The sequence below is a fragment of the Chanodichthys erythropterus genome, chromosome 16 (assembly GCF_024489055.1).
Source record: "Chanodichthys erythropterus isolate Z2021 chromosome 16, ASM2448905v1, whole genome shotgun sequence".
In the NCBI taxonomy this organism is placed as follows: Eukaryota; Metazoa; Chordata; class Actinopteri; order Cypriniformes; family Xenocyprididae; genus Chanodichthys; species Chanodichthys erythropterus.
Window position 1 is genome coordinate 33,796,167 of NC_090236.1, and position 26,983 is coordinate 33,823,149.

Below are 26,983 nucleotides of genomic sequence, written 5' to 3' on the forward strand. Positions count from 1 at the left end.
TTATACCTTATATATTATGTTGTTTAACAATCCATGGAGTATTTAAGAAGGACTAGTGGGTTTGAATTATGTCTCATCCTAACTCCACACTGAGTGTTGCTTTAGCTGTAAAACAAATTTACAAGATGCTCATAATTTAAAATAGTTAAGTAAAGCTTCTCTTTCAAAAAAGCAGTTTGCTACACTACAAGCTACAACCAAATATGAGATAGCTACATTTTAAGGGGGTAGTATATTAAGTATTACTGTTCAAATATTTGGTGCCAGCAATATTTTTTTAAAAGAAATTAATACTTTTATTTGGCAAGAATGTATTAAGCTGATCAAAACAGTAAAGGCATTTATAATGTTACAGAAATTTTTATTTCAAATAAACACAAATAAATTAAACACTGGTGATAATCAAAAATGTTTCTTGAGCAGCAAATCATCATATTAGAATGATTTCTGAAGAATCACGTGACACTGAAGGCTGGAGTCATGATGCTGAACATTAAGCTTTGCCATCACAGGAATCAATTACATTTTGAAGTATAGAAAATAGGGCGAAAAACATTTTAAATGGTAATATTTTAGAATAATACTGTATTTACTATTATATAAATGCAGCCTTGGTGAGTGTTAGAAACTTCTAATATATTATATGTATGATACATTTTTTAATTCATTGATAAATGGACTCTTTTAATTAACTGAATATATCATGCTTCCCAAAGAGTCTTTCCAAAAACCTTTTATGATAGTGAGCTTAGGTCTTTGCTCAGCTTACTTGGCTGTGTATGTAATACAATGTATCAAAAAAAAAAGGAAAAGAAAAAGAAAGGAATAACTGGAAGTACTGTCACACTACACTACTTTGTTACTGCATTTACTTCCCAACACTGCCTACATTGCACTGTATTGGAAAAGTGGAATGTGATTGCATTTATGTAAATACTTTTTAGAAACATAATTCAATTAAACATAAATTCACTGTGGCATTCTGATTTTTGGCAGTGATGCATTTGCTCAGGCCAGTGGGGTTTGATTCCAGCATTTGCATTGAAACTTGTGCGCAATCAATCATGTATATTTGCATTTATTCATTTAGCAGACACTTTTATCCAAAGCGACTTGCAAATGAGGAATACAACAACAATTCATCCTAAGGAGACAGTAACATTAGAAGTGCTGAAATACAAAGTTCTAACATTGCTCAGAGATGAAAGTGAGAAACAAGTGATGAATCAATCATACAGAGGAAACAACAGACCATACTCCCCTGTCTGTTCTACATATCAAGTCTTATTGTCTAAACTTTCCCTGTGCATCTTATAATGAATTAAGATAACATCTGGGCAAGTATAAAATAACTTTTTGAAAATCTATTTTCTTTGGTCATACCTTTGGTCATATTTTATTATCCTGCATCTGAGCCTAATTTAAATGTTGGAAGTGCACACTCTTTTATTTTTGATATTCAGATGAAGGCTATATGCTATTACATTTAATTAATTTATGAATGAAACATCTTTCCTGCCGTTAAAGCATCTGATCAATTTGCCAAGTCATCTCTTGATGTATGTGTTCTGAAGTTTGTGTCATCCTTTTAGATTTTACTTGGTTGTGTTATGATCCTTCAGGATATTTCTCATGTCAAATGTGAGTTTAACTTTGGAGCTTTAATTAGACCTGATGTTATTATCCTAGCTTGAGTCTATGAGTCTTTTCCATTGGCCTGAGGTAGTTGAAGTGTCACACAGTCAAGTTAGTCAGTTAGTGTTAGTCAGTTAGAAGTCAGTTAGTGTCACGCAGTCAAACTTTTATTGGCATAATGCGGGTCCAGATTGCATTTTATTCTAGCTAACAATCTCCCACTTTGAACCTAAGCCTAAGACCTTTGTTCATCTTCGGAACACAAATTAAGACATTTTTGATGAAATCTGCAAGATTTTTTTTTATCCCCCATAGACAGCAATTTAACCACCACTTTCAAGGAGATGGTCCTCACTGCAGTACAGGTGAGATCCAGGGGGCCGGGAGATCTAGATCCAACTCCTCCCACTTTACATATACCTAAACCTACCTGTCTCCGCCCCTAGATCTAAACCTAACCATCTCCACCCCCTGGATCAAGATCCAACTCCTCCCACCTTACATATCCCTTAACCTACCCGTCTCCACCCACTGGATCTGCAGTGAGGGGCTACTGCTTTCAAGGTACAGAAAGGTAATAAAGACATAGTTAAAATAGTCAACGAGTCCTCTCTTCTGTGTCATTCTCCAAAGTTGTTTACATCCAGTGGTTCCAGGTTCTACATCAGGACGGCGACTCATTATTGGCCGGCTCCTGCGTCAGCATTACACACATGCATCGTTCTGCTCACATGAACAGTGTCGGCCAATACTGAGTCAGAGTTTTGACTTAGAACCTGGAAGTGCTGAGCATAAACAGCGTAGGAGCATGACACAGAAGAGAAGATATTGAATAAAGTTTTTTTTTTTTTTTTTTTTTTTTTTTGCGTGCAAAAAATATTCTTGTCACTTCATAACATTGAGGTTGAACCTTTGCAGTCACGCTGACTATTTTAAAGATGTCTTTAGTACCTTTCTGGACCTTGAAATGGTGGTTAAATTGCTGTCTATGGGGATTAAAAAAATCTATCGGATTTCATCAAAAATATCTTAATTTGTGTTCTGAAGATGAACGAAGGTCTTATGGGTGTGGATAGACATGAGGGTAAATAATTAATGTCAGAATGTTCATTTTTGGGTGAATAACCCATTAAGTGTTTTTCATTTATTCACTCAGACTGTAGCCAACGCTTCTCATTTCTGTGTCAATATGCATCAGAAGGTCAGTGTCTGGACTGTGGGTGTTCGTCTGAGACCAAGGAGTCAGTTTGCCAAGGTGCAGCTCAGAGTAAATCACCGAATGTAATTCTGAGATCATTTGTTGGCACAGCTGCTGCAGGGTGAAATACTTCTATCGAGTAAACTATCATTGGCAATGCTGTGGGAATATGAAATTTGGCAGAGTTTCACACCGTCCGTATTACGTATTAAGTAAGTCGCCCTGAACTCTTTTCTGTGTCAGTTCTGCGGTACGTTTCCATCGAAAGCAGCCTAAAGCCACTGTCATCATAAGTTCTATCACCACAGATCTCATTTCTCACGCAAACCAAGCACGGGCGCACTGTAGGCACACTGCGTAAGTCAAAAGTATGAAAGTCAGAGTAGATGATTGACAGGCTTAGATGGATCAGATAGATTAAACGGGTCAGTTTTGATCACTCTAAGCACAACATCCACTCTCCACTTATCCTTTCCAGTGAAATACCGATACACCCATAGGGAAAAACTGGCAGCAGAAAGTTAATTCCTCTGGAGTTTGTGGCTACTGATATTTATGAGTGCTATGTGATGGTGTATTTCCATCTCCCTCGCAGGCATGCTGGGGTTAATGGTGACCGAGAGGTTTATCAACAGTACTTTGCACCTCAGATATCATCAGTTAATGTGTAGAGTGCATTAGGTTGTTATAGCATGGGTGAATACATTTGCAAGCCTGGAAGGGCAGATTTACTCTACATTTGTTTTGTTTTTTTCTAGTAGACCATGTGAATGCATTTGGCTAGCCATCCTGAAACATAAAATAACAATTGTGCTGGCATTGAAAAATCGTTACGGTGACCAGTGGAATAAAGTGGTTATTTGGCTTCTCGCTCTGTAATGAGTGGAGGGTGTAGCACTTTTGGCTTTCAGAGGGTTTATGGATAAATGCTTTTTCTGTTGCATGGGGGCCGTTCCATCAGGGTCAATGAACATTAATGACCAAAGAAGCTGTAAAGCATGCATCATGGAAATGCACTTTAGCTGCTAACACAGATTTCAATACGTGACAGATATTGGTGGCTGTAGATCAGAAAAGGGGAATGCACTGTAGATCAACAGAAATCCATTAATGTGGATATGTAGGCATGGTATGTCAAGGGTAACTATTTAGGGCTTCAGGTTTCTCTCTTTTGGTTGCTGAGCATTAAACAATATTCAAGGTTCAATACAAGTTAATGTTAGTCAACACTATTTGTGACATAATGTTCATAATGTTAGGGTTTAAAGGGTACCTATAATGCGCTTTTACAAGATGAAATATAAGTCTCTGGTGTCCCCAGAATGTGTCTGTGAAGTTTCTGCTCAAAACACCCCATATCTCTGTATTTAAAAAATGTATTTAGATACCACTTATATTACATTTGAACACATAGTGTACTACAAGTGGTAGCTAAATATATTTTTTAAATACAGAGATAGTATATTAAAAGCACATTTTAGTTGTCATGCTGTCTCAAAATATCACAGTTGAGTACACTTAGATGTTCTTAAGATGATCTTAAGAAGTACTAAAGAAGATTTTTTTAGTATATTAATCACAAAATTATTGCATGAAAATAGAGCACTTTAAGTATATTATAGAAATGTACTTTTTTTCACCTGGGATAGCCTGTCAAATTTGCCCCTATTTGGGTGTGAGCAAAAATATGCTGTTTGTGTGTGTCCCTTTAAATGCAAATGAGCTGCTGCTCCCGTTCCCCTTTCCAAAAGAGGGCGGGGCTTTAACAGCTCGTGCTTCGGTTGCTCAACAACAACAAAGCTGGAGAATCTCACGCAGCCAAAAGGACGCTTGTCAAGGTGTTCAGCCTTACATTGTTCAAAGTTGGACACTGATGGAGAGACTCAGGAAGAAGTTACAACTTTTAGGATGTTTCTGAATGGTTAGTGTATAAATTTATATAGTTGTTGCTGAGTTGATTCAACTCATCATGTTAATCTTTTGTGCAAATCCTCTTTTGTGAAGCAGTCCAGCGTAAAATGGTGGCATGGCAATAACACACTACTACAACAGCTCTTTGTGTGTTCTCGGGGGCGGGGTTTATGTAAATTTTAGGGTTAGTGATGTCCCTAACCCGGGAAGAAGCTTGTTGTAGTCCCTACCAGCCATTTATTATATTTATATGAGATTTCTGTAAAAGAAAATATCTCCCTTTCCATTGAACTTTAAGTGCTGAAACTTTGCAGATGTTGTTTATACTCAAACAGCAACATTAAACACTAACTAAAGTTAAAATAGTGAAATCATAATCAACCACCCCTTTGAGGCATTATGTTTTTATTGCAACAAAGTTGTAAAATTGGATATAACTTTACACAGAAATTGTTAGTAAGAGATTTTACCAAACTGAAATCAGGTTAACATGCATAATGTTTTCGCCTTGTGTCTGTGCTATCAAAACAGTGAGTATTGGATCTGCTCCATTCACTTCCATTGAAAGTGCCTCAGTGTAACCCAGATTTGGAAAAGTAAGGAAAAATGAAAATAAGGAAAATTAGTTTTTGTGGTAATCGGCATCTTGCCACAAGTGCTGCAGATTGAGCTTAGCTTGTCTTGAACCTGGAATATTCTTTTAAACAACTGAATATGACTATTCATAGAAAGTACTGGGCTTTATGCACAACCTGTGTAGTACTGGGCGTGTGCATGCAGTGTGTATGGTCGCTTGGGGTTTGCACCTTTTCTGAATCCATTCATGTGTCCAGAATGCCTTCTAACTGATAATTCACAGGCTTGGAAGCCTTTTAACTGCAATATTACGATGTTGGATCAATACATGCGCGTTGTTATAGTGCATCGGTCCAGAGGGACTGCAGCCAGTGTGCTGCTTAGTCCACAGGAGCCACAGACAGCTCCTCATGCCAAGACCATGTTCCATTGTGTCTGAAACCCTCAAAAGCTTTCATCAGTCCAAAACGGCTTTGAAGAGGTAGTTCACCTAAAAAGATAATCATTTATTAATCTTTATGTCATTAAAAAGCCTTAAGCTGTTGTTTTGTTTTTCTTAAAGTGCCCTATTAAAGGGATAGTTCACCAAAAAATTACCCCATAATTTACTCAGCCTCAAGCCATCCTAGGTGTATATGACTTTCTTCTTTCAGCCAAACACAATCGGAGTTAAATTAAAAAATATCCTGGCTCGTCCAAGCTAATTGGAGTGAATATAGGATTTTTTAAAGTGCAAATAAGTGCATCCATCGATCATAAAATGTACTCCACATGGCTCCGGGGGCTTAATAAAGGCCTTCTGAAGTGAATCGATGTGCTTGTGTAAGACAAATATACTTATTTAAAACTTTATACAGTAAAATAGCAAGATTTTGGCATGAAAGCCATATGCAATCGACTTGCGTCCAAAAAGCGTTAACTTCCGCAAAGTACACAATGCCATGGCATTCTACGCTATGCCATGACGTCCTACATTATAACACGTAGTATGTCATGTCATTGTGCACTACATCACATAAGTTAATGCTTTGTGGATGTTTGTCGAATGTATATGGCCGTTTTTGAACTTCAAAAACCAGTCACTTCCATTATAAAGCTTGTAAGAGCCAGGATATTTTTAATATAACTCTGATTGTGTTTGGCTGAAAGAAGAAAAAAATAAACACTTAGGATGGCTTGAGGGTGAGTAAATTATGAGGTAATTTCCTTTTTTGGTTGAAATAACCCTTTAAGCCATTTTAAAAGTTCCTATAATTTTCTTTTGGAGGTCTCCTACAAAATAGGTTTACATGCATTCAAGGTCAAAAATACTTTAATTTTCTCACACTATACACTGCAACGTCAACTGATTTCACAGTGTCTGAAATTGTTTAATAAAGGATTCAGTCTTTCTAAACCCCTCCTGTTCAAGAGCCTTTTCTGCCCTGATTGGTCACATGGCTCAGTATGATTGGTCTACTGCTTACACGGTGTGTGTTGGAAACTTAAAATTCATTAGAATATCTGAATTTTAGCTCCATAGGCTTTCTCAGCGTTGTAAACACAGTGATACGAACAGTAATGATGCAGTAATTTTTTTTTTTTTTTTACTGTATCAATTCGAGCCTGAGTCCTCATTATTTGGAAGACACGACAAAGTGGATTTGCTTTTGCAGCGCAGAAAACCGCGTTTTCCCAACATGTTGACAGTATGAACCAAAATCTTCCAGGCTTCAGCTGCAACTACACCGTTTGAGGGCGGGTCAAATTAGATGTTGTTCGTGGGCAGCCAATGAAAAGCATAGGCTGCCATTATGCAGCCTTTGTTACAAACCTATGCTGAAAGTAAGACTGGAATTATTGATGACTTCAGAATCAGGCAGTTCAGAATCTGTTCTTTCTTTTGGGAGACAATAACTTTGAATTGTGTACTTTGAACTTTGAAGAGCTTTTACATTCACAAACAGCTGTATTACATACTACCCCAGGTGAAAAAAAAAAAAAAGTACATTTCTATAATATACTTAGGGTGCTTTCAGATTAGCACTTTTGGTGCGCACCCGGGTTCGATTGACATCAGAGTTCGGTACGTTTGGATGATGTGAACACGGTCTTCTGAACTCGGGTGCCCACCCGTGAACCGTACCCGAGTCCGCTTAAAAAGGGTGGTCTGGGGTGCGGTTCAAGTGAACTCCGGTACGGTTCGCTTCTGATATGAATGCAAACGTACCAAATTGCGGAAGTGAACCGCTATTAATGCCGTATTATTTGATAAAAATGTGTGTTTGTGTGTGTGTTTCACTCACTTTCCCAACGAGAGTGACTGACGTGCTGCAAGCAGAGAGCTGTAGTGTAGCCTTTCTTATTTCTACTCAACTTCCGTACTACAGTCGCGGCAGATAGAGGCAAGTGTCGTTATGAACAAAACCAACGGTTCAAAAACAAAAATATGAAAGTGAGGAGAGCAACGTTATGCATTTTGCCGCCTTCTCCTGCGCCGTCGTTACTAAGCAACGGAGTAAACAGCTGCTGGTTTGATGACGCAAACGAACCGCGGGTCGGACCCAAATAATATAATGTGAACACAGTCCAGTGGGGGCAGGGGGAGGGGGGAGCGGAGCAATCGAACTCGGGTTCGGTCCAGGCAATCGAACCAAGTGTGAAAGCACCCTTAAGTGCTCTATTTTTGTGCACTAATTTTGTACTTAATATACTAAAAATTCTTCTTCAAGAACATCTAAGTGTACTCAACTGTGCAATTTTGAGACAGCATGAAATATGAACTTAAATGTGCTTTTAATATACTATCTCTGTATTTAAAAAATACATTTAGCTACCACTTGTAGTACACTATGGGTTCAAATGTACTATAAGTGGTATCTAAATACATTTTTTAAATACATGAATGGTAATAGGGACACTTTAAAATATGAAATGCAGTGGATTTCCATACATTAGTTTATAGTGACCATGTCAAGTTCCAAAAAGAAAAAGACAGAAAAAAAGCACAACAGCACCATTAAAGTAATGCATACTACTTGTGTGCTATATTCCAAGTATTCTGAATTCATTATTGTTTGTGTGATGAACAGACTGAAATCTCTATTACTGAATCACAAGAGTCATATGGGACTACTACTTTTTTGTTCTTTTTGGAGCTTGACAGATGTGAACACTGTTGTTGTAAGGGGAAAAAACCTGAGTTAATATTCTCTTTTTGTGTTCCACAGAACAAAAATAACAGCATACGGGTTTGGAACAGCATGTGGGTGAAAGCAATAAGGGCTGTCAAACTAAAAAATAAAGTTTATCCAAAATAAGTTTCTTGTTTTTATTTTACACAGTACATACACGTATATTATGTAAAGACAAACTTTTATTTTGGATGCGATTAATCGCGATTTATCATTTGACAGCACTAAATAACAGAATTAAAAAATTTGAGTAAACTATTCCAAATGTACTATAAATGTGTCTTCGTGTTTGGAGTGTTGTATCTATCTTTTAGTTTTTCTCCTCCAGTTTGCTGATCAGCTAATACTCAGTTACACCCACCAATTGGTGGGTGTTATTTTCCATGCATCATCCCCGATGTTTAGTTCTCCAGACAGGCGCTAGACTCATCAGAGCTTTGTTTCTATACTCTCTGTTTGCTTGGCGTGCCAAAACAGTGAAGAGGTCCCTGCATGCAAAGGCGAAACCGGCATGCAATGATGTTTGAGGGGGTGGAAGAGCACTCGGCTGAATGATGGACCATTTCCCAGCTCGTACTGGCAGTTCTCACATCACTAGTCCTCAAAAGATAATGACATCCAGCCCATTTTGCATATTGGCTGGTAGCTTTCATGCCTCCATACATCATAAGCCATTTTACCCTCTGCCCCCATGGGCAACCATTGATAACAGCTTTAAAAGTTAAAACTTAAAAAAGAGAAATGGTTTTAGACTTTATTTTGGTTATGTGACACAGAACGATATGGAGGTGGATGCTTTATGGATCATAGGTGGGTTAATGGAATTAGATGGTTTTGTGAAAGATTAATACTTTTTTCATTCATATTTCAAAGCAGGAGAAATAAGGAAGAAAACAGTGTTGTGGTGTTCACTTGTCACTGAATTTGTGAAAATATAATACTATTCTCTTCGGAATTTCAAGACTGAATGCTTCACAAAGCTAATATGGATGACATGTCAAGTTGCTAAGGGAAACAATCAAACTAGACATTCTGTTGAGAAAGGAAGAAAACATTGGAAAGACTTTCCATCTGGAACAATCCAGCGCGATGCGGTGCCAAGGGCCCATGGTAGTTGATTTTGGCACATATTTGAGGTGGGCATTTACCCTAATATAGGCAAACCATTAGAGACCAATTTCAACCCTGCTGACACAGCCTAACTGCCTGAAATAGTTCCTGACTTGCAGTATGAAGTAGTGCTACCATTACTGTATAATGCATTATGCCTGTAATGGTCTTGTTGTAAGAATATAATGTGAGCTCTGCTATTCTGGTTTGTGGAGCCAAGGTTTTTAAATGATTTGGGAATTCAGATTTCGATCGTAAATGTGATAATTCTTATAAAACTTAAACCAAGCATTAGTTCTGAATGCATTTTTTGTTTGAACACCTGAGCTCTAAATGCCATCACCCTATACTTGAAATCTTAGCAAGCAGGGGGAAATGAGTTTATTTCATGCTGTTGTTAAAAAGCAGGCACTTTTATTTTAAAATGTATTTATTTATTTGCATAAACCTGATCTTGTTTGTTTTGAGAAAACACTCATAAACTCAACTGACACCCTGATTAGTTCATTTCAGTTCACACTTGGTGGACCGACTGCCTCTCAGACACACATTTCATCGTCTCTGCCCAGTGTGCCATAGGGGCCTTGTATAGTTCTGACAGACGGCATGCCAAAGTGTGAGCTAAGCCAAGGCTAGCAGATGCTAACTGGATGAGCACAACTGAACACAACTGACATCCAGACCCCCTGCATGAGTGTCTCTCTTTGTGTCTGTCTAATTATCCAAGTTTATAAAAAATGACTGTGGGCGTACCATTGCACAATAATGGTATCAGATAGTATGCTACATACCATGTAATTCTGGTTATTATTATTATAATGATAATAATTAAAATAATACATTAATAATTGTTGTTTATTATTATTAAATATTGAATTTTAATATATTATTTCTTGATCAGTGCCCAGTTATGATTTATTTATTTATTTGTGTTATTTTGTTTTGGAAAGGAAAAGAAAGGTTTTGAAAGGAATGGTTTGGTTTGGTTTGGTTTGGTTTGGAAAGGAAAGGAAAGGAAAGGAAAGGAAAGGAAAGGAAAGGAAAGGAAAGGAAAGGAAAGGAAAGGAAAGGAAAGGAAAGGAAAGGAAAGGAATGTTATGGAAAGGTTTGGTTTGGAAAGGGAAAGGGAAAGGAAAGGAAAGGTTTGGATTGGTTTGGAAAAGAATGATTTGGTTTGGTTTGGAAAGGAAAGGAAAGGAAAGGAAAGGTTTGGATTGGTTTGGAAAAGAATGGTTTGGAAAGGAAAGGAAAGGAAAGGAAAGGAAAGGAAAGGAAAGGAAAGGAAAGGAAAGGAAAGGAAAGGAAAGGAATGTTATGGAAAGGTTTGGTTTGGTTTGGAAAGGAAAGGAAAGGAAAGGAAAGGAAAAGAAAAAGGAAAGGAAAGGAAAGGAAAGGAAAGGAAAGGAAAGGAAAGGAAAGGAAAGGAAAGGAAAGGAAAGGAAAGCCAACTTATTTAGGTTTGGATTGGATTGGATTGGTTTGGAAAAGAATGGTTTGGTTTGGTTTGGTTTGGTTTGGTTTGGTTTGGAAAGGAAAGGAAAGGAAAGGAAAGGAAAGGAAAGGAAAGGAAAGGTTTGGATTGGTTTGGATTGGTTTGGAAAAGAATGGTTTGGTTTGGTTTGGTTTGGTTTGGTTTGGAAAGGAAAGGAATAGTTTGGTTTGGCAAGGCAAGGCAAGGCAAAGCAAGGAAATGAAATGAAAGGAAAGGAAACCTGACATCTAGACAAGAAATTAAAATCATGCACAGAAATTAAATGATGGTCAATAGGACAAGGATGCTAATAGCTACACAGCCTTGTTTAGCAAATTGCTGCAGAATACTTTGTGGTCAGTGAGTAAATTTATACCTGGTAAATGGTGGATTGAAGTTAGGGTCTTTTATGTGTGGTGGAAGAGCATGTTCAGCAGTTGGGGTGAGGGAATCGACTGAAGTGCACAAGGGGAAGGGGAAGGGGAAGAATAATGCTGCTGACAGTGTGCCCTGGAGCAATGGAGAAGTCCATACCTCAATACTGGCCCTCTGCATCATTCCGCCCCACCTCAGTCTGTATTCAACCCACTGACAGCTAATACACAATTGGCAATTGGGCTTATGGGACAACGCAGCTATACCGTAGCCTACGAAGAGTGATCAGGCTATTTTTATACACCATAAAGCAGGTTATAATAGGGAATATTGCTTTAATCTCAGTGGAGACTGCAAAATGTTTGTTCTACTACACTGTGAAGAAAGGAAGAGGAAAAAATTATAGTTTCACTCAAATGTCAAATAGAAAATAAAGATAACCTGCTAAGCAATTTCTGCAATATATTTGATGCAGCGACTGGTTTATTTTTTTTTTACAAAATGATTTCCATTTCAGTCAGAATTGAGTACTAGAGGGCTTGCCCTGCTTGCCGCTCATGAACCTGCATCTCACAGGAAACACAGCTGATGGAGTGTCCATTTGCATGAGAGAGAGAGGTTACAGCGATGAGAGCGGGTTTATAGGGATTGAATATTGTTTGTTCAGAGTTGGTAGGTTCAGTGTGGTACAGTCTTCCCAGTTCTATAATCTTTGTCTCAACATCACAGTCATATGTAACGTTCCTCCTGGTAATTTTTATCTCAAAATGCATGTGTTATACTAAACCCTTCACCGCCGATATGTCTGAGAGCACATTTGCCTTGACCCACTTGAAATCTCCTCTCCTCTCATTAGCATATTTTTTCACAGCAATCACTGTTTTGGCTCTCTTTTTACACTCACACAAAGATTTTTTTTAAAAAAGCAATGTCAAAAGTATTCTCTCTATGATCTGAAGGAAAATGTAGACTCTCTCTGACCTTTCTCAATGCTTATCTCACATAATGCCATGACCTTTCCAAAGACTGTCTTTAAAATTTCATTCTGCGTTGTCATTCAACTCCACTGCATGCAGATATACAGAGTACATCTTTTGTGTTCTGAGCAGTTTTTGGAATAAATGCACTATTAGTCTAAGTACGGAGATACAGTCTAAGATTTCATTTTCCTGAAAATGAATCCTAAAAAAAAGGAGCTTATTCTCAAAATATACTACAGTACATTTCTATTTAAACTTGGAGCTACAACATTTTATTTAACTAGTTTTTGCAATTATATTTGAAAATCCATTATAAACGAAAACAGTGTCCAACATTTGTTCAGCATGGCCACTTTAAAACACTTTAACTTCTGACCATACAATTGTCATACAACTATATACAGCTGTTGTCAATATTGATAATATTAAGACGTTTTTTGAGCAGCAAATCATCATATTGATACTGAAGACTCAAGTAATAGTTGCTGAAAATTCAGCTTTAAAAAAAATCTTAGTGACCACAAACAGTAAATAATGTATGTACACTATAGATTGAAGGAAAATTCAATTATTTATTGTCACGGTGCACACAAAAAACAAGAAGATAGGATCCAGTTGCAGCGGTTGTTTATTGGGTAATCCAAGGTCGTAATCCAAAAGCAGGCAAGGGTCAAAATCCAGTAAAGCAGTCCATACAAAACAGGCAGAAGAAAAAACAAGAAAACCAGAGAAACAGAAGTACACGCAACATTAACAACGAACCACAACCAAAGACAGAAACAGCTCACTATAAATAGACAGACACTAATGACAAGATACAAAACAGGTGAGTGCAATGACGTGAGATGATAGTCCGGGAAGTGTGTATTGGGATATGTAGTCCATGTAACAGGTGGAAATGAGAGTCCGGGATGGAGTGCCCTCTAGTGGCTGAAAGGGCACTCTCACTGGTGATCATGACATTTATAGGTTAAATGAATGATTCATAACAAATTAACGAATATAAAAGATTTATCTAAATCTCTGTATGATTTATTTTAAACAATTCAAAGCTAGCTTATATTTTATCTGCTTCTCACTTCCTGCTCACTTTGCCATCCAACTTGTATTTGCCATACAAAAATGTCATTATTTTAATTAATAAATGCTAGATTTGTAAATACATTCTTAAGGCAGAACCCTATTTGTCTACAAATCTAATGTGCTAATATCACGCAAAACTCAACTGTTCCAAACTTTTGTCTCTTCATGTGTATATATAGTGTAAATCTTTACGTGCTGTTCTGAGCTTTCCACCATACCACATCCATAAGAGTCGGCCAGCAGCCTTTTGCAAAACTCCTGGACCGTGAAAGCAGAGCCAAGTCTGGACCATGCAGAGAGCCATGTGAATTCCAATAAGATGTATGGGAAGACAGTTGCAAGAGCCATTTAATCTTGCTCACATTCAGCTTAATCCTACTGAGGCTGATTTACGCCTGTAGGCATTGTGGGAGAGGAACTGTGAGTCATTTGCCCGAGCGCTGCACTGGCAGAATGGTGGAGACATAAAGACAGCGCACATTCTTTTGAACCACACAGATGAAATAAAACATGATGAAAAAAATTCAGACTTCTGCAAGATGAGTCAATTCTCACATAGACTGCTACTCTGTGACTGTCTGCATGAGATATGGGACATAAAGACATGAGTCTTATATGTTAAAAATCAAATTGCTTAGACACTCTACAATCTTTTTTCTGTCTGTGAGGTCTATTTTTCTCATCTCTGATCCTTGTTATAATTGGCAGTCTAAGACATGCACACGGTAGGGATAAATCCAACACAAAAGCACACTTTGTTTTTAAAAGAAGTCTCTTATGGCCATCACAGCTGCATTTTTTTTTTTTTTCAAAAATACAGTAAAAACTGTAATATTGTGAAATATTATTACCATTTAAAATAACTGTCTTCTATTTAATAAAATATAATTTATTCCTTCGATGGCAAAGTTGAATTTCCAGCATTATTACCCCGGTCTTCAGTCACATGATCCTTCAGAAATTATTAATTATTCTAATATGCTGATTTGGTGCTCACAAAACACCTATTATTATCAATGTTGAACACAGATGTGCTGCTTATTATTTTTGTGGAAAGCTTGATTTTTTTTTTTATTTTTTTTTTCTTATAGGAGGTTCAAAAGAACAGCAAAGACCCGCCCCCTTTAGTTACTCTTGCACCACACATCATGTTCTCACGCAGTGAAAAATACATAGGAGCAAAGAGGACACTGACAACGTGTCGACAGACAAGACAGAGCAGGTTACTTTTGAATGTGGAAACAAAGTCTCAAATTTCGTAATTTTTAAAGACATTTAAACAATTAATACCATTTTGTGGTTCTTTAATGTGGTGTGACAGATCACTGTTGCACCTCAGTTCAAGAGGCTCGTGAACCGACCAGCTCTTCCAACTAGTTAATTTATAGCATCAAATAAACACGAATGAACATCAGAAGAAATGGTGTTTCAAATGCGAAAAGACGTCAGTACACACCATTTTTCAAGTTCAAATCCACCGACATTAATCTACTAACTCCCCTGACTGCTTTGTCAAACAAAATGGTGGATTCGGCGTTATGATTGGGTGAGATCGCCTGTCAATTTACACTCTCGGTGAAGGTTCAGTTTAAATATACAATTTTAAATATAGGCAATTTTTTGTAACAATGTAGAAGTCTTTATTGTTGTTGAATGTACCGTATTTTGTCAGTATACGATTCTATTATGACAAAAGACTCTTTTAGAAGAAAATGGTGCTTATCATTGAAAAATTCACTCATACACAGGAAGAGCTGGAAGTAGGGAATTGGATTGTGTTCAGATAAGGATCTTCAAATCGTTGGGCCCTCATTTCAAATGTGGCCAAGTTGAGGCTGAGGTGTCAACAACAGTTACTGAATTTAATGGAAGGAGGGATGGCAGATGATGTCAGGACTAAAGAATATTTAATCAGTAGAGAATTTCCATACCTGCCTGCTGCTAATCTCAGTAGTTAGATGATAAGTGCTGAGGGAAATTCTGAGGACCATCTCAAAAGCACAAAGTGAACTCCGACGTTTGCAGCAAGAAAAATTGAGGGCCAGAGACAGGCATGAAGTAAAGGAAGAAAATGGAAAGCAATTCTAATGTTAGAAACAAATATGTTGTCTCTCATATTTTCTCTCAACACAGTCGCAAGAAACATCTTGGTCTCATTAAGTCCTTCAAAAAGGTCATTATAAAGGTGCACAGCAGTGCTAAACTCAATTCGATGTCAATAAGGATTACCTTCATTGATTACAGCACAGCATGTAGTGTCAGATTAAATGAAATATGCATAGAAGGATATGGGTTCAACGAGAGCATTTTTTATATTTTCTAATAACTCCTTTAAACTTTTGTGAGAAAAAGGTCGAAAGGTAAGAAAGGTAATTTTAAGCAAAATGAGGATAAGTCGATAATGACAGAATTTTCAGTGTGAAGGCGTGACTAAATTAAATTGACCCAAATATAGATATAGATGGGTAATTTCACTTTTAGCGTGACTAAAATGCTGCAGCAGAAATGTGCTATTTTATTTTATTTGGCTTTGCTTAAAAATCACTAGAATTACCCAAAAATATTGTTGCTTTAAGATCTTAATACCGGTGAGAAATAAAACCTGATATATATATATATATATATATATATATATATATATATATATATATATATATATATATATATATATATATATATATATATATATATAATTTCTTTTTCTTTTCTTTTTATTTTTTTCCTTTGCAATCATGTTCCTACACATATTAATTAAAATATAATTAATCAACGTTTTTAAAGAAACCACTTGAGACAACTATGAATATAAATGAGTTAAAGTAAAATGTGTTGTACCAAATATGCATAACGTGACATTTCATCTTCTCCCCTTTGTTATTTAACAAAAATTGAATACAATAGACTATAATGTAGCTGTCATGTCTACCCTTTTCAAATATAAAATCACAAAACAAAATGGGAAACTTAGGCTACGCGTCCAATCAGCAACAAGGTAGCTAGTCTGTGTTCAGTGTACAAGAGATAAAAAAGACAAAGGGGGGCAGAGGACAAAGCTAAATGAGTTTTTCTGTTCTTCTGAAAAATTTGTGAAATGGTGCAGTGAACAACTCAAAGTAAAGCCAGTAATGAACTGTGTGTCGGTCACTAATGAGTCTTTCACCACTGTGCGAATTACAAATTGTCTATCTGAGGTGATCAATCTCTACAAAGTCTACTAATCTCTAAGCATCAATCTCCACTAACCGTTATATTTCAAAGCACATATATTTACCTAGCTCCAAGAATTTGTCGTAACCAAGGTTGGCCATGAATCTATCATTGAACCCCATATTGCAGATTTGAGTGAACATAAATAGCACACTGGTACAATACTTGTCTTCGGAGAAACAGTGGTCAGGAGTTGATCGATAGGTTATGTGCATCACATTGCTGCAAGGAAAGGTCAGGGGGCCCAGAATGAAATGCCAGGAGAGTTGGCCATAACCGTAACCATCCATCTTGCCTCCTAGAGACCAGGGGATTGGGGTATAGACAATGACAGGCTTGTGGTGTGTAATTCAATGGTTCTTCTGTTTCTTCTGCTCTGTCTTCCACTTGAAGAGTTAAGTCAGACAGGTTCTCTGGCTTCCATGCTCAGCAGTAATGAATGGTTGTGAGGTTGAAGTGCTGCTGATGTTGTACCTTCAAATGAATCGGTCATATTTGTTGGTAAGGCAGGTGTGTGTCCAGGTGCCACCCAGTAATTCTAAACTATGATTGGCCACAGGGCTTAACATTACATTTTTTGCTCACCAGCCACTGGAGCTAGTGGTTTTCCAAAATTACTAGCCGCTCAGCATTTTCACTGGCCACAATTTTAACATCAGTACCATGGGGGAAAACCATATAGATATTTTTAATATTATTTCATATTTGGCAGCAGGTATATTAGGCTGCTATCACTTTAAGACCTGACACACTGATCCATTATACTGTTTCACATGTGTTTTCTTTCTCAAGTGTTCACTTAAAACATGACTGACTGTTTACATGAATACTCGTCAAGACTGCCATTTTGACATTATTTTGTGTGTATTTGACTGTTTAAGTGCAATATGCACTGAAAAAAAACTTAATTTAGTACTGAAGCAGCTTTATGTGCGCACAAATCTGGGGGAATCAGTAAAATGAAGCGCAATACGTGCAATCCCATGCCAAAATTCAAGCCCTGTAACACCAACAATATTGAATTAATCGTTTTAGTTTTAGTTTTATCTCGTAGTGTGTCATAGACTTTATATATAGAAAGACAGTGCACTCTTATTATTATGAATGGGAGAAAGTGGAACACGCAATATGGTGGAATAAGTCCCGCCTTCTAAATAAGAGCCAATCGCCAATTGGTAAAGTTATCGCGTCAGCTGCCGTTAGAAGCTCCAGTTCCTATAGAAACAGTCAGACGCGTGCTTTCTATAGAGATGTGCACTTAGGACTGCGCACGCACATTAGCTTGATCCAGCCTGAAAAATTCAGTCTTCTGTCATGATTCGAGTGTTTAGAAACAAAATTTATGAGACAGTTGTTGTCAGATTTCATTGGTGATTTCAAATATGAAATTTAATTGAAAGCTTGGTGAACAGCTTTGGAGAATTCCCCATTCAAAGAGAAAGAAGCTGCACTTGCATGCCCGAGAGGCATTTCAAAGAGGGCCGTCGAGTGAAATGACTTGTCTTAAAGGACTTTGATGGCAACCAACGCCGCATCTGCAATGCTTCGCGGCATCCTGAGAGACAGACTAGCATGTTTAATTTTTTTTTTCTTTGACGTTGACCAACGTACACAGCTTCCAAACATGGCAAAATGAAAGAGAGACGATGGTATTGCCACTGCTAGGGGGAATTGTGCAATGAAGGAGAGGTTTGGAGCTATGACAACAATACTCCTGCCTTTATAATGTTTTTTTGAGGGTCTACCGTGACAGAGTGAAAAAGATGAACAATAGCGAAGGCACTTCAGCAACACAGTGAGTACTGAAATTAGCATTGGGCTAGTAGCCTATAACCATTGTTTATTTACACTTGATTCTGGAAGTCAGTCATTAGTTCCGCCTTTTCGATGACATCATGCTTGTTGGAAAGCGATGATTGGTCACGAAGCAACGTGTAGATTGACATGTGTCTTGTCAGTGACACGACAACAATTCAATAGTCAAAATCACACAATCTGACACAGTGACTAGTAACAGACAAAAAAATATCATGAAGTCTGAACCAGGCATTAAATATAACCAGGTACAACCTCCTTGGTTTTCCTATAGCAGTAACCTTCATATTTTATATTCATGCATTTAGTTTTAAGAAAGCAAATGATAGCAAATGCAGTATAATTGTACTGTATCAAATACCAGACACAATACAGCAATTAAAGATGCTTTTCCACCCTCGGGCCAAACCGTTCTCTTTGCTTAACCATTTCATTCTGTGCCGATCTGGGCCAACCAGTATGGATATGATTTAATTTTCCACTGTGGGGCTGATAACGGAGCTCTTTGGAATGCAATACAGATGCGTCAGTCTTTGCCTTGGTAATGCAAGAAGATATAACGATATAAGATGTAAATAGCAACCAAGTTATGATCGGATATTTCTTTTAATTTTAATATTAATTTGTGTTAACGTTGCTCAAACTACAGCTACAGAGAAACTGGTAGCCAGACAACAGATAAGAGTTTCTTTGCAGGGAGAATAGCAAAGGCAGTGCGACAACTGACCCTGCTACCACATGTAATGTCGTCCAGCTTGACGCCTGTGAAGGCTGGCCGGTACACAGCAACCAATTAAAACTTAGAGAAGTGGTCCTGCTGCTAGGGCTGATTGGTGGAGACTCCTTCTGTGATCATCTGCAGTAGGAGATTGGTGCTTCCCGGTTAGTCATTGCCTTTGATCTTTAAATCTTTGTCAAATAAATCATTTTCCCCTTGGCCCCTTGACCAGCTGGCAGGGAGTATTCCCATTTTGATGCCTCATGTCATGGTGAAATTCACCATTAACTTGGGAATGTGGCTGTGCATACCACACAACCGGATATGCTGTGGATGTCTTAATAGGTAGTGAAATCGCTACAGATCCAAACAGGAAGAAATCTTAGCACTCAAATGTTCACGAGTTTGGTAATGCAAACCTGTTATGATGATTTAAATGATAAAGTCCTATTTTTTAGTGCACTGCACACAACTGTGAGTTATCCATGTAAATGAGGTGAATCAGAATCCATATTATCAAAGCAGCCCAGCTTCTTATCTATAAATATATGCTATTTTATCATAGTGCCTTAGTTTGGTCTGGGCAGGGGAATTACCCAATTCATTTAAATTAAATGTCCCTTCCATTAAAGGAGAAGACCTGGGATCCCCTTTGAAATTAAATTCGAAAACTACTGAAGCTTATCTAATGAGTAACTTAATATACCATATGATAACTAACATGAAAGACCAATTTACTCATCCTGAACACTAATGAGACTATACTAAAGGCCTGAAGCAGACTTTTAGCTATGGTGAACACAGTATAAAAAGTATAGACAACACTTCATGTACATATATGTCTGTCTGCTTCATCTTTTAGAAGAATATTATAATTTATATTTAATTATTTATGCATTTTTATGGTTTTCTCATATCCTCTCATCTTGCTTTTTGGCTGTATGATAGATATTATCATTTTTATATCATGAATTTTTATCCCATTACAATTTATTCACTTGAGTTTTGCATGAAAATGAGCTCGGTATCATCCACCCCACAGTTCTGCACTCTGAACTTCGATTGACATTCGCAATTTCTGCATGACACACGCAAGCAAGTTCAAAGGAGTTCAGGCTGTAGAAGTTATTAGGGTGTTTCTTGGTTATTTAGAATTTTGCATGTAATTATGCATGCTAATGAGCCAAGCAAATTACGCTTTCGGAGTTCATGGCAACAGAAGAGATAAACAATATGACCAAACATCGGAATTCATTTTCATTATGCACTTGTATGAATTTTACATTTTTTAAAGCCAGAATATTTCCCAAATGATTATCTTCTAATTGCCATACAGCTCACAGAAATCTTTAGTGTTTTCTATTTTGCCCATCACTCGTGTGTGTGTGTGTGTGTGTAGTCAACCTTTAGCTTTCTGTAGTATAGCAGTTGGATAAAATGAGTTGCTTGCACAAAAAATTGTATTTGATAAAAGCACAGGGGGTGTATTATAAAGCTGCCACATACTGAAAAATATCAAGTGGCTTCACAGATAAACTGTGAGATTTCATTTCAGTCTGCTGCAAACCTTATATAATAAAATGTACTTTATATATACAATGTACCTTTCCATCCAGCTCGCACTTTGTGAAGTGTCTTTTCTTAGAGAGATAGCTTCAGACTACTTTTTATATTTCCATTTCAGTGAACATATACACAGTATATTTTGAATCTACTTTACATTAGTTTATCCTCTGAGATGGTGAATATTGCTTGGGCAGATCGATATTTCTTTTATAACTTCACAGAGCAAATGACAGCCCACATAGACACACACACACACATATCCGCGTCCCCTCCGGGACTGGAAATAGAGTTTTGTGTTCTTCTTCCATTTTAAAACTTCAAAAACCTCAGAGGGCTTCTTGTTAAGCAGGAGAGGATGTTCACTGGGGAAACATCATGGAGTTGCATCACAATAACTTTGGCCTGCACGTCGCAGATGCAGAAACATTCAGCATATTCTGCTCACCTTACATAGATGAAACCTCCCTTGACATTATCAGTGGAAATCGATCATATTTGGATGTCAGATTGAATGGATAGACCTCTCAAATATCAAATCCATATTGTAAACTGATAACCGAGTGGTCATCTCTTCCTTTTGCAATGGTTTTTGGCCGTTCTGAATCTGATTCTGTTGGTGTGAGGTAGTAGGGTGCATGCTAAGAGAACTGCTCCCTCTGTAGGCAAAGTTAAGAATCAAAAGTGTTGCATAAGTGCTGTCAGCCTATATGCTGGTCTCCAAAGAGTTTATTTTCTCTTGAATGGAGGTGGACCATTGTTGTCTGATTGCTTGTTGTGACGAAATAGTCAATGGCTGACTATCGGGTAGGTGTAAGCCCACAATACAAATTCACGATTGCTGGCACTGCTAAACAATGTGGATTAAAATGCTATTCTTCCCACAGAAAGATGGCCTGGTGGGTTTGTTGTATAGACATGGCAAAACCACACCAGGAATCGGCTTTTCCATAATGATTTGTATTGAAACCAACTGTTAAGACAGTGAGAAAGCGAGGGAGAGTGGAAGATTGAGGGGAAGAGAGAGAGAGAGAGAGAGAGAGAGAGAGAGAGAGAGTCCACGTACAGCTTAAATATTTCTGCACTAGATTAAAAAGCAAGCTGCTTTGTATTTTGACAGAAAGGGGCATTAAATATTCTTGTACAAAATTGGAAATGTCAGCGTGCATTTGGTCTGCCACTGTCAGAGTGAGAAAAGAGGATTTATGTACATATGTAAGACAATGCAGTCCGTCTTTTACCCCTCAGACTAGTGCAAAAGACATGACCCACATGCCTAAGAAATAAAGGAATTCGCTCCTTTTCCGGGTTCCTTGCGGTGTCCAGGCAGACATCCAAGCCAAACTGTGAGGAAGCCATCCCGTGAGTCACCGTAGCTGTGGGGCGGTTTTGTTTTAGCTCTCCACTGCTGTTCGTGTTTTTTCTGTATTATGTTCAAAAGCTTCGAAGTGAGGAGAAAGTTTGGAAAGGGAGTTAAGGACTTCTTGCATGTTTTGAGAGCGCCCCTCTGGGTTATTGTCGCTGTGCAAAGAGCTGGAAACTCTTGGGGTGAGCTCTAGATTTAGTTTGAGAAAGCATTGTGGGATGAAATCAAATCCAGTTTAATGAGATGAAGGCAAATGCCCTGTAGAAGGCTGCCACACCATTGTTGCATAAACTCATTATCACTTATACAGTTAGACACAGTGTTCCGAAATACTCTGAATTAATAAATATGTAATTAAAACCAAATGAAGTCAGACACAATCAAATAGAACCACTGTTTACATCTCAATTAGAACAACCATCCATATCCTTTTTTGGGATCCAAAATGAAGTTTCCTGCAGCTTACGTTAATTTGACGTAGGTGACGGACACTGCAGCTATCCATAATAGGATGTGCACAGATACCCAACAGATATAAGTAAATACCCACAATTGCTGTAACATTTAAGTCAGCAGATGATTCCAACACTACAAGATGAGCTCAGTGGTTTAAACCAATATAGATTGAGTGTCCAGTGAACTGTGACAGAGTACTCACCCAGACCGTGAAGGGTGGTTCCACTCCTGTCCCTACAGCGTTTGTATCCGATCGGCTTGTAGCGGCAGTCAGGATTTTGGATTCCAGTGGAGGAATGCAGCTCCCACCCGCTCGGCCCCCCGCCGCACCTCCTCCGCGGTGATTTCACACGGGTTCACTAGGCAGTCAAAAGGGTAATCCAGGTATTGTATTGGCGCTCCGAAGTGAGTGAGCTACCTAAGTGCACTCTTTATGAGTACAATTAAAATGTTTGATAGCCATTAGTTGTTTTTCTTTCGTTTTTCTTGATTAAAGATTAAAAACAAGATGCACAAACTTTAACATCAGTTCTTTCCGAATGCAAAGTCCCAGCAAATCGATTTTTTTTTTTTTCAAGCAGGATGGGTGCAATTCAGATCCTGTTGTACAATGTGTGATCTTCCGAAACAAGTAGGATCACATCACATTACAATCAGACAGATAAATCCATATGAAGCTGATCTCTTCTTTTAACTCATTAGCATTATCCTGCTTCTTCCAAGTCGAAAAACTGCACTTGCCACGGTTGATTTTTGACATCCACTGTCTCTCTCTCTCTCTCTCTCTCTCTCTCTCTCTCTCTCTTTCTGTGCTTTTCAGTGTGTGTGCCAGAATGCTAAAGCTAGACTTGAGTTGCCCGTGCTATAGTCATCACTCACTGCCAAGCCCCAAAACGGTGAGCTTCGCGCAGAGGAGAGCTACTCCAAGTCTTTCAGGAAAGCATCTCTTTCTTTTCAACAAGCTCTGTCCAACAGAGACCAGAGGCTCCGCCCATTTTGCTCTGATTGGCCGAGCTGGCAGCATGCATCGATGTGACGAGGAAGAAGAGAGAGAGCGAGAGAGAGAGGGTGTTGGGGGGAGGGAGGATAGACCGGGCTCTGTGAGCCCTGGAGGGACAGGGTGGCTAATGAAAGCGAAAATGCTTTTCTCCCGATGCTTTAGCCAAATTTGTCTGCTACAAATTTGTTGTGACTCCTGGCAAACTGAATTCATTCTGACAAAGTCTCCGGTTTCTTAAGGGAGATGTATCTTGTTCTTCATACAATAAAGCCAAAAGTCATTTCTTGTCAGCCTAGCGCCCTGTTAGTGCCAGATATCTTGGGAATATTGAAGGAAATGCTAAAACTCGTACATCTCGCATTGGCGTGGAGGCAGTTTGAAGTCAGTGCAATTTAAAATAATGGGAGGACATATTCAAAGCCACTTGAATGCAAGCCTGCAACCTTAGCCAAAAAAAGCATAACGCCTGCTAATGCTGTGGTACGCAGGAAAGGAGACAAGAGGCTGTTTTTTTAATTGATGTCAATGGAGGAGAGGCTTCACTACACTGAATAAACCATTTTTGTGAGGAAATAGCTTATCGTGTCAGTTGTGTGACAGGTATGATTCTGTTTAAAGCACTTCTCATTCATTTCTATGGGATCCTTAAACAGTGATTGACTGTGGAACAACTCTGAACGAAATAAAATGACATCAAGGCTGTAATGTGATTGCCTCTCAAAGCACACGTAATCAAAGTTAGCCGTTACACTTTCTCCAATGGTAGAACCAAAGATCCTCATATCTCCCAATAATAATACCATCTCTGACATATTACTGCATTTCATAAAAGATCCTCAAATTTGCAATGGGAAACAGTAATTTATCTTGCACAGTAACTGCTGAGGGTTTTTTCCAAAACTAGATTTAAATCTTGGGAGATGTAGAAATAAATATTGTTCTCTAAAAATCGATAGATTTGTGGTGTTTAATGGACATGACGTAAGGGAGAAACTAAATGCTATGCATTTCAAAAGAAGCCTATTTCTGCCCCAGAGAAAGAAGGAAAGTCATTGTGAGATTGTGAAATATAAGGTCATATAAGGAGATATAAAGTCACAATGATAAGAAGTAAAGGGTTACTCACCCAAAAATGAAAATGATCCCATAATTTACTCACCCTCAAGCCATCCTATATGACTTTCTTCTTTTAGCCAAACGCAATCAGAGTTATATTAAAAAATATTCCGGCTCTTTCAAGCTTTAATGGGAGTGAATGGTACCCCCCAAAAGCACATCCATCCATCATAAAAGTAATCCATACGGCTCCAGGGGGTTAATAAATGCCTTTCTGATGTGAAACAATGCATTTTTGTAAGAAAATTGTCCATATTTATAAACTAAAATAACTGGCTTCCGGTGATGGCCATACATGAGTTCTGAAAGAGGAGTGACCTCTGACCTGACGCATTACGCAATGCCGAACACGGAAGCGCAGAGGATAGAGCAAAACAAAACACCGGTCACGAATTAGAAGTCTAAAATGAATTTTTTTTAAGAGAAATGTCGGAGGAGCTTGAGTTTGTAGCTCTATTTGTTTGATCTGCGAGAGGTGTCTACTGTCACCTAAGCTTACACTACTACTACATCCTATGTCAGAGGTCATTCTTTTGCCAGTACTCGACTTGCATATGGCCGTTACTGTGATTATAGTTGATAAAGTTATAAATATGGATATTTTTTCTTACAAAAACTCATCGCATTGCTTCAGAAGGCCTTTATTAACCCCCTGGAGCCGTATTACTTTTATGATGGATGGATGTACTTTTTTGGGCTTCAAAATCTAGGGTACCATTCACTCCCATTATAAAGCTTGAAAGAGCCGGAATATTTTTAATATAACTCTGATTGTGTTTGGCTGAAAGAAGAAAGTCATATACACCTAGGATGGCTTGAGGGTGAGTAAATAATGGGATCATTTTGGGGTGAACTAACACTTTAAGTTTACTTTGTGTCACATATTCATTTACATTGAGACATATAATTTTAAATTATGATACATTAAGTTTCACTTGTGAAAAATAAGGTCATTATAACCGTTTTACCCATTTACAGTCACATTAAATGATATTTCGGTGCTTGGCTCATTTATGCATCACACTGTACATAATTACCAGTCCAGTTTATTTTGATCAGTGCTTACATGTAAGGTTGACAACTGTTCTTATCCATCCCAACTGAGTGAGCTTTTCCCTGCTTCCAACTGGAGCATTTTCTGCATATCATTTGTCTCCTCTCTGCCTGGGCTTGATAAAAATAAGCTAGGTCTCTGTTTGTGCCGGAAGCATTGCATTTCTATTTGCTTTATAAATCTTGCCACTCTTGTGCATCTGCACAAGCTCTCAGTCTAAAGAAAAGACAGCAAAGTAAAACAAAAGTGTTGAGGTAAGCTAAGGTAGTGTATTAAGAATAAGACAGAGTAAGATGGGTTAAGGCCCCGGGGTAAGATGTCTGTCAACTTTTAATTTTCCTCTTGACCATAGGTCATTTTCAGCATATTTGGCTATGCTAATCAACATCAACATTTGTAGATTAGATTTATTCCACTGGAAGAGTTGAGGTTCATCTAATTTTTGATACTAGATATAATTGTTAGAAAGTTCCTTTTAAAACCGCCACAAGATAAGTCAATAGAAGATATAAAAAGCTAGCTTCAAGTGTCACTTTCAGACACCAGCATCTGACAGTCTGAACACAGCTCTAATTAAGAGATCGTTAACGTGACCGGGCCTTCAAAACAACAGTCGCAATAATATTCTACGATGTTAACTCCCGTCTATTTGAAGCGCAATGGTCCGTCTCAGCCTACAGGGTTATATTACCACATTAATGGCACTGGCTTTTCATCAAATGTAATACCTGGAATAGCATTGGTCTGGTTTTCACCGCTTCAATGTCACAGCAGTGAGGCAAAGACAATTAAGGTGTATAAATATGTAAATATGGGAGGACACCTCACCAGGAGTCATGGTAATGACATTTTCAGCCCTGGTTTGGTTTATTCCCCAGTCGTCCCAAATTAGAAACCTTAATGACGACCAATAGGCCACAGATGGTCAAACTCTAGGGTACACGAGTCTCCTGATCTCCTTCTGCTTCTTGCAGCATCACTTTTACGTGCCAACAATGCATTACCTTGCCAGCTGCCGCATGCTCAAGGGGGTAATCATTACCTTGAGTAGAAGGTCAGTCTATGGCAGCGTTTGCCAGTGAGATCGTGGACCAGACTGCGTTTGGAGACTGGCAAACTGGACAACAGGGGTGATTCATCTTTGGGGGTGAGGGGGCAGATACACCCTGTCGCTAT

The 26,983-nt window shown here is 38.1% G+C and overlaps 1 protein-coding gene across 1 annotated transcript in view; it reads left to right on the forward strand.

Moving 5' to 3' along the window:
• The first annotated feature begins 10,575 nt into the window (after positions 1 to 10,575).
• The window catches only part of astn1 (astrotactin 1), a 282,848-nt gene continuing 266,440 nt past the window's right edge, over positions 10,576 to 26,983 (forward strand). Inside the window, exon 1 of the mRNA XM_067364076.1 lies at positions 10,576 to 11,175. Coding sequence (XP_067220177.1) covers positions 10,576 to 11,175 — 600 coding nt within the window. The remainder of the gene's footprint in view (positions 11,176 to 26,983) is intronic.